The sequence below is a fragment of the Macaca fascicularis genome, chromosome 14 (assembly GCF_037993035.2).
Source record: "Macaca fascicularis isolate 582-1 chromosome 14, T2T-MFA8v1.1".
In the NCBI taxonomy this organism is placed as follows: domain Eukaryota; kingdom Metazoa; phylum Chordata; class Mammalia; order Primates; family Cercopithecidae; genus Macaca; species Macaca fascicularis.
This window is the reverse complement of record NC_088388.1, coordinates 84,938,761-84,951,299: the sequence shown is the minus strand read 5'-3', so window position 1 is coordinate 84,951,299 and position 12,539 is coordinate 84,938,761. Positions and strand designations below refer to the sequence as shown.

General features: G+C 39.0%; 1 protein-coding gene across 1 annotated transcript in view; it reads right to left on the bottom strand.

Annotated features, from left to right (window-relative positions):
- Positions 1 to 12,539, bottom strand: part of CCDC83 (coiled-coil domain containing 83) — a 112,604-nt gene that overhangs the window by 21,636 nt on the left and 78,429 nt on the right. The window contains exons 6-7 of the mRNA XM_074014992.1: positions 9,229 to 9,320; positions 5,602 to 5,670 (exon numbers count right to left, since the gene is read on the bottom strand). Of these exons, the coding sequence (XP_073871093.1) occupies positions 5,602 to 5,670; positions 9,229 to 9,320 (161 nt within the window). The remainder of the gene's footprint in view (positions 1 to 5,601; positions 5,671 to 9,228; positions 9,321 to 12,539) is intronic.

The window sequence follows — 12,539 nt, the reverse complement described above, 5'->3', positions numbered from 1 at the left end:
AAGATGTACGTTTGTGAATCACATAAGAATAACTCATTAACAAGAACTGCGTGTAGCTGAAGTGCGTCCCCTCAAAAGGCAATGAACTTTGTTTCATAGATGGCATTGAAGCACAGGTTGGGTGGCTACTTTGTATCTAAAGAGAATTTCAAGTAGAAGGGTAGATTGGGCTAGATAAGCTTAAGGTACCGCTGTCCTCATAAACCGGAAACAGGCTACTAAGAAATAGAATTCAATGACTCTATTTGACTGCTAGAGTTCCAACTTCTCTGCATGGCACATAATGTGGGCCAGACATACTTCTCCATTTATTATGATAGATGTGCCATACAATGTAAGATGTCAATAATAGAGGAAACTGGCTGTGGCGTATGTGAGAACTCTCTTAGTATCCTTGCAATAATTCTGTAAATTTAAAACTGATTTTAAAAGTTTATTTTTTAAAAAAGCAGTTAAGAGCAAAACCCCTTTCATGCTTCCTGGCGTCTCTGAACTTACTGGAGAGTCATTCATTGAACAGTTTTATGCAGAAGATTGACAAGACCAGGTTTATGTTTCATTTATTTATTTAAGTATTTAATTATTTAATCATTTATTTTATTTAAGTTCTAAATTTTTTAAAAATTTAATTTGATGTTTTGAGACAGAGTCTCACTGTGTTGCCCAGGCTGGAGTGCAATGACACAATCTTGGCTCACTACAACCTCCACCTCCTGGGCTCAAGCAATCCTTCTGCCTCATCCTCCCAAGTAGCTGGGACTACAGGCAGGTTTATGTTTTAGAAAGAGGACTCTGAGGCAGTGTGAAGGAGGAAAGGGAAGATTCCAGTCTAGGCAGGAAAGAAAACCAGGTAAGACACAATTGAAAGATCCGGGTGAGAGATAATGAGGCCTGAAATAGGACGATGGCAGAGAAGGAGAGGTGGTCAAAGTAGAACTGATGGGATTTGGAGGCCTTCTGAATGTGGTGAGTGAAAAGAACATTTCTAAAATAGTTGGCTCTTTGGCCGGGGATGGTGGCTTACACCTGTAATACCAGCACTTTTGGAGGCCAAGGCTGGTGGATCACTTGAGGTCAGGATTTCGAGACCAGCTTGGCCAACATGGTGAAACCCCGTCTGTACTAAAAATACAAAAAAAAAAAAGAAAAATTAGACGGAGCATGGTGGCATGTGCCTGTAATCCCAGCTTCTTGGGAGGCTGAGGCACAAGAATCACTTGAACCTGGGAGGCAGAGGTTGCAGTGGGTCAAGATCATGCCACTGCATTCCAGCCTGGGCAACAGAGTGAGACTCTGTCTCAAAAATAAATAAATAAATAAAATAAAAATAAAATAGTGCTTGAACAACACATGCAGATTTTTTGTTTGTTTGTTTTAGATGGGGTCTCGCTCTGCCACCCAGGCTGGAGTGCGGTGGTGCAATCTCAACTCACTGCAACCTCTGCTGCCTGGGTTCAAGTGATTCTCCTGCCTCAGCCTCCTATGTAGCTGGGATTATAGGTGCTCACCACTACGTATGACTAATTTTTGTATTTTTAGTGGAGATGGGGTTTCACCATGTTGGCCAGGATCCACCTGCCTCAGCCTCCCAAAGTGTTGGGATTACAGGCGTGAGCCATTGTACCTGGCCAACATGCCAGTTTTTTTCAACCAAACACAGATAAAAAATGCAGTATTCCTGGGATGCAAAACCTGCCTATACAGAGGTATATACTATAAACACGCTATAACCCATGCTATATACTATAACCCATGCTATATACTATAACCCATGCTATAAACATGGGCTTTGCAGGGCTGACTGCCAGATTTGAGTGTGCTTGGATTTTGGTATAAGTGGCAGGGTGGGGGTGGGGGTCCTGGAACAAATCTCCTGAGTATACACAAGGGGTGACTTAACTCACAAGTTTCTGGCTTGGGTGACTGAATAATGGTGAGATCTTTAAGTGGGGCAGATAGAGTAGGAGAGGAGGCAGTTCTGGGAAAAAGGGAAGATGCAGTCAGTTTAGGAGTTTGAGATGTCTGTGGTGCATTTAGGTGGAGTTGCACAGCTGGTTGTTGAATATGTGGGTTTAGAGCCTGGGATTGAGATCAGTTTCAACTTGGACGGCATGCTTTTTAGGCCTGCAACATAATTATCATCCTCAGACACTTCTTCCCTGGTATACTGGGAAGTATACTGTTTCCTGTTTTTCTCTTCATCAGTTTACTTTCTTGTTTTGCTGACATACATGGTTAAGTAAATTCTTGAGAAAGCATGAGAAGTATTGTGAGCCCTTGCATTTCTGAAAATAGCTTTATTTGTCCTTAATCTAGTTTAGCTGAGTATAGAACTCCAAGTTAAAAATAATTTTTCATCTGAACTTTGCTATTGAAAAAATCAAATGTCAGTTTTGGTCTTATTCCTTTGTAGTTAACTTCACCCCCACCCCCACCTGCTTCTGCCAGAAACTTTTAGGATTTTCTTTTTGTTCTTGGTGTTCTGAAAATTCATGTCCTTTTCAGAACCCTGATATTTTCTTCTATTATTTCATTGATGATTTCCTTCCCTCTATTTGCCCTTTTTTCTTTCTTTTTTCTTTCTTTGAGAAAGTCTATCACCCAAGCAGGAGTGCAATGGTGTGATCATAGCTCACTGCAGCCTTGACCTCCTGGACTCAAGTGATTCTCCCACTTCAGCCCCGCTGAGTAGCTGGGACCACAGGCATGCACCACCATGCCTGGCTAATTTTCTTTTATTTTTTGTAGAGCCAGGATCTTGCTCTGTTGCCTAGTCTGGTCTTGAATGCCTGGGCTCAAGCAAGCCTCCCACCTCAGCTTCCCGAAGTGTTGAGATTACAGGAGTGAGCCACTGCTCTGGTTCTTATTCTTTCTTTCTGAAATTACTATGTATTAGTTGGATATTGTACATCTTACATTAGTACTCTATGTCTCTTATTTTTCTTCCTTTTTTTTTTTTTTTTTTTTTTGTATTGTGGTCTTCCCTGTTTTGAGAGTTGTTCTCTGTTCCCTATTTTATTTTATTTTATTTTTGAGACAGAGTCTCAATGTGTTGCCCAGGCTGTAGTGCAGTGGCTTAATCACAGGTGACTGCAGCCTCGACCTGCTGAGCTCAAGCAGTCCTCCCACCTCAGCCTCTGGGGTATTTGGGACTACAGGTGCTCACCACCATGCCTGGTTAACTTTTCTAGTTTTTGTATAGATGGGGTTTCACTATGTTGCCCAGGCTGGTCTCAAACTTCTGGGCTAAAGCGATCCTTCTGCACTGACTTCCCAAAGTGCTGGAATTACATGTGTGGGCCACCACGCCTGGTCTTTTCCTGTTTTATATTTTATTTTTGTTCTTAAAACATCTTGTTCTATAAATAAAATACCTTCTCAGATTTAAAAAGTATATATATATATTGAGATGGAGTTTCACCATGTTGCCTAGGCTGGTCTCAAACTCCTGCACTCAAGTGATCTGCCTGCATTGGTCTCCCAAAGTGCTGGGATTATAGGTGTGAGCCACTGCACCTGGCCAGCTTTTGTTTTGTTTTGTTTTTCCACTCTGTTGCCCAGGCTGGAGTGGATGGGATGTTGGCTCACTGCAACCTCTTCCTCCTGGGCTCAAGCGATTCTCATACTTTAGCCTCCCAAGTAGCCTCCCAAGGTGGCATGCGCCACCTTGCCCTGGTAACTTTTGTAATTTTAGTAGAGATGGGGTTTTGCTATGTTGGCCAGGCTGGTCTTGAACTCCTGGCCTCAAGTGATCTGCCCTTCTTGGCCTCCCAAAGTGCTGGGATTAGAGGTGTGAGCCACTATGTCTGGCCAGATTTTTTTGATTATACTAATAAAAGACCTTTACAGTTCCCTAAATTTTTTCTATTTCTTCCACAGGCTGTTTTTGTTGTTATTGTTTACTTTTTATTTTGTTGTTAATTCACTTGGTCTTTCTCTTCTGTTGTGCTAAATGTATTCAAATGCCTGGTGGTCCTTGGATGTCTATTTATATTAAAGAAAAGTCTGGGGAATGGCATGGATTTTCCCCACCACTGTGTAAACAGGTCTGTTTTCATACCAAATTTTTCCTCTGAATGGGAATGTGGACTGGAGACTGTATGTGGTATGGCAGGTGGTGTGAACTGGCAAATCCCAAAGGATGAGAAGGCAGGAGAGGGATATTAGGTTATGGCTTCCTAAATGCCAACATAGGAAGGATTTTCTGTGGGGCACAGAAATATCTAATGTCTACACTAGAAACCTTTGCCTTTATCTGATAATTTGTTTAGTGTTCTCAGAGGACAGTCATCGGGTTCTTAGTTCAAAAGTAAACACTTTGGTGGTATGTGAGGGAAATTGTAGAGGGTGATGGTGGATGCTTACTGATACAGATGTTCCCTATTCAGACCATCAAGTAACCCTCTTGTTTTCTGCTTCAGTTCCCATTCCCACCATCTATAGCTCACACAGACTCTGAGCAGAGACTCTCCCAGGTTTCCAAAAACATTTGAGTTTTGCACATCCTCTGTAGTTCTCTTGTAACATCTGGCCCAAGTAATAGCTTCCCGTTTCATCCAACAACATACTCTCACATTTGCTTTTTGTCTTTCAGAAGATTTCTGAAATCTCACCTGCTAGTTAACTCCTCTTGTTCTCTTTGTGGATGAGTTCTTTTTGTATTTTTATAATTTTTATAATTTTATTTCAGTGGGCCCTCAGGAGAGGTAGGATGCAGCCTACCATCTTGAACTACAATAAACAATTCACAAAGGTTTTAACCTAGCTGCTTCCTTCACCTATGATCTAAGCTGTTTATTTGATTAATGCCTTCAATGAGTATATCTATATTCATTGACATTCATTCATTCAATAACTAATGAGCACAGATTATTTATCAGGTGCCATGGACATATAGTTGAAAAGCTATAGCCTGCTCTGTGTATTAATGAGACAGATGCATAAATAGACAATTTCAACATATTTTAGCAAGAGTTACAATAAAGCAAGGAAACACTGGGGAAGGAGCACCCAAGATTTCCTGGAGGGATTACAGAATGATTCACAAGGAAATTGGTAATCAAAGTCCAAGCCTGAGGATGAGTTGGAGTTTTCTAGACAGATGAGGGTAAGGAGATATGGAAGTAAGAGCAGAGGACCGGCATGTACAATCTAGGGAAAACAGTACAGTACCTCGTAACAAAGAATTATCTGGTTCAAATGTCAGTGGTACAGACCAAAGGAGACCATGTCATCCAAAAGAGGCAATTTAACCCAGCAGAGAATCAGCTTAGAATGGTCCTTTAGACTTGCCCCATCACCCAGGAGGAAGTAGGCTCATGAGGAAGACCAAATCAAGTTTTAGGACATAAAGAAACTTTGCACATTTGAGTTTACTGTGTGAATTATAAACCCCAACTTTTTTTTGGTTATTATTGAGATTATTTATGATACTTGTTGAGTAACAGCTTGTAGTGAGATGAGGACTCCACTTGAATTTTATTTTGTCTCAGTCAGTCAAGGTACCATGCTTTTCTCATGACTTCAGTTCATAATGAAAAGTCATTTCTAGTTAAAAAAAAAGTGAGAACGAAGAAATTGCTTTTGATGAATTCCACTTACCTCTTTTTTGAGCCAGTCATTCTCCCAGATCTCTAGATAGCTGCCCTTGTCAATGAGCTTTACAGCATTCTAAAAGAAAGTTTCCGGGTTAAGGAAGAGTTGCCACATGCTGATTCATAATTTTAGCAACAGTGATGTGCAGTTAACCTGCATTTAGATTGTGTCTGCAATTACTTTAGGAACATACTTAAGAACTTTTGGTTTGGTTGTTCATTCTTTACTATCCTATTATATTGCTTTTTCTGATTTACACTCTCTATTATAGGTGATTTGGAGAACTGGACAATGTGTAACTGACCATTCAATTGACCTCCATTGTGACCACCTCTGACTGCTATGGTGAAATCATGTTTCACAATTCAGATGGTTAAACTGCAGTGATCAAACATTCTTTAAGTTTATAGTCACAGACATAATCCAACATATAGCAAAAACATGAAGAGATTACTATCTTTTTAATTTGAAAAGATTTTGCATGTCAGTAATAACAACATACATATTTATAAATCTAACAGCAAGTAGTTTCAGGATAGGCTGTAGCTGGATAGTCTCCTGAAGAAAGGCATTTTAGACAAAGAAGGCAAAAAAGTCTTACTTTGTCAGTAGGTTCATAAAATATAAATTTATTTTCAATTACATGGATATTGAAAAGAATTTTATAGTGAATAACCAACTATATTTCTCTGCAAGATGCTATTATATGGATACCATGGTACAAGTTCAATATTTAGTAACTGAAGGGCACAACCAAAAGAAGAAAAATTAAGAAAAATAATCTAGATCATAAACATGGACAGAAATGATTGAAAAGTGTGTTAAGGGTAAATTTATGTTAAAGTCTTTTTTTTTTTTTTTTGAGATGGAGTCTTGCTCTGTCACCCAGGCTGGAGTATGGTGGTGTGATCTTGGCTCACTGCAACCTCTGCTCCTGGATTCAAGAGGTTCTTCTGCTTCAGCCTTCTGAGTAGCTGGGATTACAGGCGCCTCCCACCATGCCTGGCCAAGTTTTGTATTTTTAGTAGAGACGGGATTTTACCATGTTGGCCAGGCTGGTCTTGAACTCCTGGCCTCAAGTGATCCACCCACCTTGGCCTCACAAATGCTGGGATTACAGCCCTATTAAAATCTTTAAGAGTTGAAAGATTTGCCATAAAAATTTTTCTTTAAGTCATGCTTAAATTACCAGTGGACCTATATTTCTTAGGAACCAGGAATTTTTATACTCCAGCTACAACTAATAATTCTAGTTTCCTCCAACATAGAATTTCATTTGGACAAAAGCAAGAAGCTACTCCCAACTGAAGTTAATTGGCTAATGGCTGGATTCACTAACAGTGGATCGGCGATTTCAACCTTAGTTACACATTTGAATCTCCTAGAAGCACTGAAAAATCCAGAAGCCCACACAACAACCCAGTGCAACGTATCAGCCTTCTCTATGGGTGAGATACAGGCATCACCTGGGTTAAAAAAAATTTCTCAGGTGACTCTAATGTGCATCTGAGGTTGCACAGCATTGTGATTATAGAATGTTGAACTGTATGATAAAATAGCCAGCTAAAATGAGGAAAATTCATTCAAGCATGTGAGTGTTTGACATTATGTGGAGAAAAGAAAATGTATAGGTTAGTGATTAGGAGCAGTGATCTGAAGGAGTCCTCCTGAAATGAATCTGGATTCTCCCACTTGCTCTGGGCAAGTCATAAAACTTCTCTCTGCTCCAGTCTCCTCATTAGCAAGTCTCTATAGTTTACTGGATTGCTGAGGGAGTTAAATGTGAAATGTTTGAAAGAATATTTAGAATAGTCCTCATGATATATGCTTGAAGCTATATGCTTATTTGGCCTATATATCTACCTTGAATCATCTTAACTATGGTCAGATTACTTAATGGTTGATTTCACCATGTGAGTGAGTCAGATTCACTTACAAAGTGACTGAATTGCATGAGCAAACAGATTGCTGATCAGTTTTCCAAAACCTTCTGTATTTGTGTAAATTAGTAAAAATAATGCAATAAGAGAGTAAGACTAAAAGAACAACTAAACCAACAGGGATGCAACAAATAACAGCAACTGAAATTCAGTAAGGAACCTTTTTGAAAAAAGACCAGATGTTTATGATTCTGAGAAAAGAATGTCCCAGATGAACAGACAATCTCAGTCGGACCTCACTGAGGTGAGGATAGTTTGAAAAGAGGTCAAGACTGTTAAAAAAAAGATTTTTTTTTCAGGTATTTTGTGTAAAAACAAAGGAATTAGAGAACATATAAGATTGAAAATTATGCCTCAAAAATATATTATGTCCCAAATTTTTAAAGTGCCAGCAATGTAGAGTATACTCTTCTAGGTTTAGATATATAAGAAAGTACTTTTTAGACAAATTATATTTCATTTTATAATTCATTCAAAACTTTTATTTTAATATTTTGTTACAACCATTATTACAGGTTGAGCATGCAAAATCTGAGAATCTGAAATCTAAGATGCTCCAATGAACATTTCCTTTGAGCATCATGTTGGCACTCAAAAAATTTCAGATTGTGGAGAATTTCACTTTTTCAGTTTTGTTTGTTTGTTTGTTTGTTTGAGACAAGGTCTCACTTTGTTGCCCATGCTGGAGTGCAGTGGTGCAGATACGGCTCACTGCAGCCTTGACCTCCTGGGCTCAAGCAGTCCTCCCACCTCAGTGCCCCAAGTAGCTGGCACTACTGAGCTGGGACTAGCTGAGACAGGGTTTTGCCCTGTTGCCCAAGCTTGGTCTCAAACTCCTGAGTTCAAGCAATCCACCCGCCTTGGCCTCCCAAAGTGCTGGGATTGCAGGAGAGTGCCACTGCACCCAGCCTGGACTTCTTTGGATTTTGGATTTGGGGATTTGAGATGCTCAACTGGTATAATACAAATATTCCAGAATCTGAAGAAATTCAAAATCTGAAACATGTGTCAGATAAGGGATATTCAACCTATATTTCTTATACTTAAAAAAATAACTGATTAATAATTCACTGATTAGCCAAGAGTGGTGGCACACACCTGTAGTCCCAGCTACTCAGGAGGCTGATGCGAGAGGTTTGCTTGAGCCCAAGAGGTGAAGACTGGAGTGAGCTGTGATTGTGTCACTGCACTCCAGCCTGGGCAATAGAGCAAGATCCTGCCTCAAAAAAAAAAAAAAAAGAAAGAAAAAAGAAAAAATTCACTGAGCTCTTGTTTCTTGTGAGAGATTATAGTACTTAAATCATCTCATTTAATCCTCACACTATTTCTTTAAGGTAAATACTAGTATTATTCTCCATCTTATAGGTTAGGAAACAGAAGCCCAGAAAAGCTAAGTAACAAATTCATTATACAGCCAGTAAGTGTAGAACTGTGATTTGAACTCAAACTGTCTACCTTCAGAATCCACATTCCTAGGTTTGGATATAAAAGAAAGTATTTTTTAGACAAATTATATTTCATTTTATAAATCATTCGAAACTTTTATTTTAATATTGTGTTACGGCCATTATTACAGGTTGAGCATCCCAAATCTGAGAATCTATCCAAAGTTCTTAACCACTATAATATACCCAAAGGAAAAATAGTAGGAAAATGTTTGTTTTGTTCTGTTTTTAAGAAAATTGAATTATACCTGTGTGGCCCATTCCTTCTTTTGGTCCAGTTGCAACAAAGTTTCTTTGGTTATTTTCTTTCTAGCATCTTCCAAAGTGATTTTATAGTGTTCTTTTAAAAAAAAAAAAAAAAAGAAAAAATTAAAAGCCTTATCAAGGCTGATTCTAGGTAAAACTATGATGTCAGTAAATTTTATTTTCCATCATCCTCAGTTCTCCTTTCTACACATTTTTTTTTCTGAATTTTCAGGGTACATTTTTACTGAAGAATCTAGTTCCTCCAATTGGAAGATAGACTCTAAGAATTTACTAATACGTTAATGTGAATTAGTTTAAGACCTCTTACACAAGAACATTTGTATTTTCAAAGGACTGTCTCTCCAAAGACAGAATTTCAAACAGTTTAGCATTTGTGTGGCAGTCTACCCTTCATACACACAACTTACTACTCCACAACAGAAATATGAAGACTTTATTATCTATTCGAGTAGCATTCTGTCTGACTTCATCTAACTAGATTTCGACTATTCTTGGCATGTGTTTCCTGGGGCAGGAAAGACAGAACAAGGAGAGGAGAGTAGGGAGGGAGTAAGGGTGCTGAGAAAGTTGATAGACCTGGTCATAAGTTAGGCTCAGGTGAGAAAGACAGACAGAAAATGAAGCACAGGATTCTCTGTCCTCTCAAGATTTTCGTATGCTCACAAATGTCATTATTGAGAGAACAAAGAATCATAAAATTTTAGGCCTTGAAAGATGCTTGGAGATCATGTAATCAATATTCCTTCTTAAGGACTATGAGACACTGTGACAGCAAGGCTGCTTTAAAGAATGGAGAATAAGAAAGCTGGACAGATGAGTCCAATTTGTTCACTCCTTTTTTCAACAAATAACTATCAAGTTCTTTCTGTATGCCAAACAGTATGTAAGACACTGCAAATATTACTGGTTAAGACAGAAAAAAACCCTGTCCTTGTGATATGTACATTCTAATGGGGAAGCCAGATCATAAATAAGTAAACAGGTAAATAAATAATATTTCAGGTGGTGATGTGTGTGAGGAAGAAAAACTAAAATTCTCAATTTTAGATTGGGTGATCAGAGAAAGCTTTTTTTGAGGAGGTAATCAGGGACTGAGTTAGGTAGTCAGCAATGTGAAAAATGAGGAAACTGTACTACTCCAAATGAGTTAATCTAGGAAAAATCAAGGTTAGTTGTGTTTTATTAGTTCCATGTTATATGTTCCCATTAGTTGTGCTTTATTTATATAACATAGGCAGACAATTATTTGGAATTCAGAAAGTGTTTTCCCATACAAATGATGTTGAAAATCATGGCTGCTAGATTTCTGGACAGGTTCAGAGGCTTACTAAACTTATTCTACAGCTAAACAACAGTATTGTACTAACAGTACTATAGAACCTTATTTCCATTTAGGACAGCAGTCCCCAACCTTTTCTGCATGAGGAACTGTTTTCGTGGAAGACAATTTTTCCCCAGACTGGGTGGGAAAGGGGGATGGTTTTGGGATGATTCAAGTGCATTACATGTGCACTTTATTTCTATTATTATTACATTGTAATATATAGTGAAATAATTATACAACTCACCATAATGTAGAATCAGTGGGAGCCCTGAGCTTGTTTACTTGTAACTAGATAGTCCCATCTGGGGGTGATGGGAGACAGTGACAGATCATTAGACATTAGATTCTCCTAAGGAGCATGCAACCTAGATCCCTCACATGTGCAGTTCACAATAGGGTTCGCGCTCCTAAAAGAATCTAATGTTGCTGCTGATCTGACAGGAGGTGGAGCTCAGGCAGTTATGCAAGTGATGCAGAGCGGCTGTAAATACAGATGAAGCTTCACTTGCTTGTCCACTGTTCACCTCCTGCTGTGTGGCCCGGTTCCTAACAGGCCACAGACTAATATTGGTCTGTGGCCTCGGGGATTGGGGACCCCTGACTTAGGGCATTGTTTCAAAGGGAAAATTTTCTTCACAGACCAAGTCAGCCAAAGCAGAACCCTCAGGGATTTTATGCTGTAGGGAAGGACGTCTGCAGGTCTGGTCTTTCAATTGACCAGGAGCCCAACTAAGGCATCTACCACCGGAACTCTGGCCAGAGAGCTGGGCCAGAGTTATTCAGCCCTCATCTATACTTTGTACTAGCATAGCAGTTTCTCCTATTAGATGAAAATGCTGAGAGCAGAAAGTAAACATTTCTCTTCCATATCTTTTCATTACTGTATCCCTGGGACACAATACATGCCAAAAAATATTTTGAAGAAAATAAAACTTGGTAAACTGCAAGTCTTTGGTGGGCAGTGATCTGAGGCTTCAGCACCAGAAAGCAAATATTGGCTCTTCCTCTTCTCTGGCAGCTTTGGTGGGGAAGGGAAGAGGGAGTAGAGAGAGAGAAAGGGAGCATTCTCCTAACTTGTGGGGCGGCCAGAAAAGGTGGTCAGGAGAGGGCAGTTTCTGCCTCTAACAGAGATGGACTAGAGTGAGGCAGTAGTTCATAAGCAAGAATTAATTAGGTTTTTGGAGTTAGTTTAATTTGACATCTAGAGAATAAGAAGTGGAAGGCTTTATTATTCCAACTTACATATTCCCGTTTATACAGCCTGCATTTTTCTTACTTATTTAAACTAATCTCATGAATAGTTTAATCCTTTCAAACTCATTTCTGATGGAATTTCTTTTTTCAATTCACCCCAGCCCATTGGCTTAATGTTGGTTATTTATTTGAACTTCTACCCTACAAAACACAATAATCAATCTAAAAGTTGCAATGGATCAGGAGCATAATGGATTTTACATTCTTAGCATCTAAAAGAAACCATAAAACCTGGAGCTTGATAACATGAAATATTAATTCTTTGCTATAAATAATTTAAAAATAGATTATCAAATACACTCTGACTAAAGATGTAGCTTTTTCTATTGCCTTATTAATACTGAAAAAGCAATATTCATATTTGATTCTCTTCTAACTTCCATATAAAACTGTATGGACCGTTTTTCTTCTTAAAAACGCAGTACTCAGCACAAGGGTGAATGTGAGAATCTCATTGTTACCCTTTGTGATTCAGATGATGCTTCTGGTAACAATCATTTATTGGTGAATGCAGCCAAAGAAAGTGGGGGCATGTAAAAGTCTCCTTGTAAAAGCTCCAGACACTGCAAGTGGGAGCTTGGGAGATTAGGACTGTGCAGAAGACTCCTTGCTTCTCAGACATCCCATCTAATGGGGTCCCTTCCCAGAAGCTGGCCCCAAACTGCACTGGCTAAAGTTTGCTTTGCACTGTTCCGCCTTTCCTGCTGTGTCTGG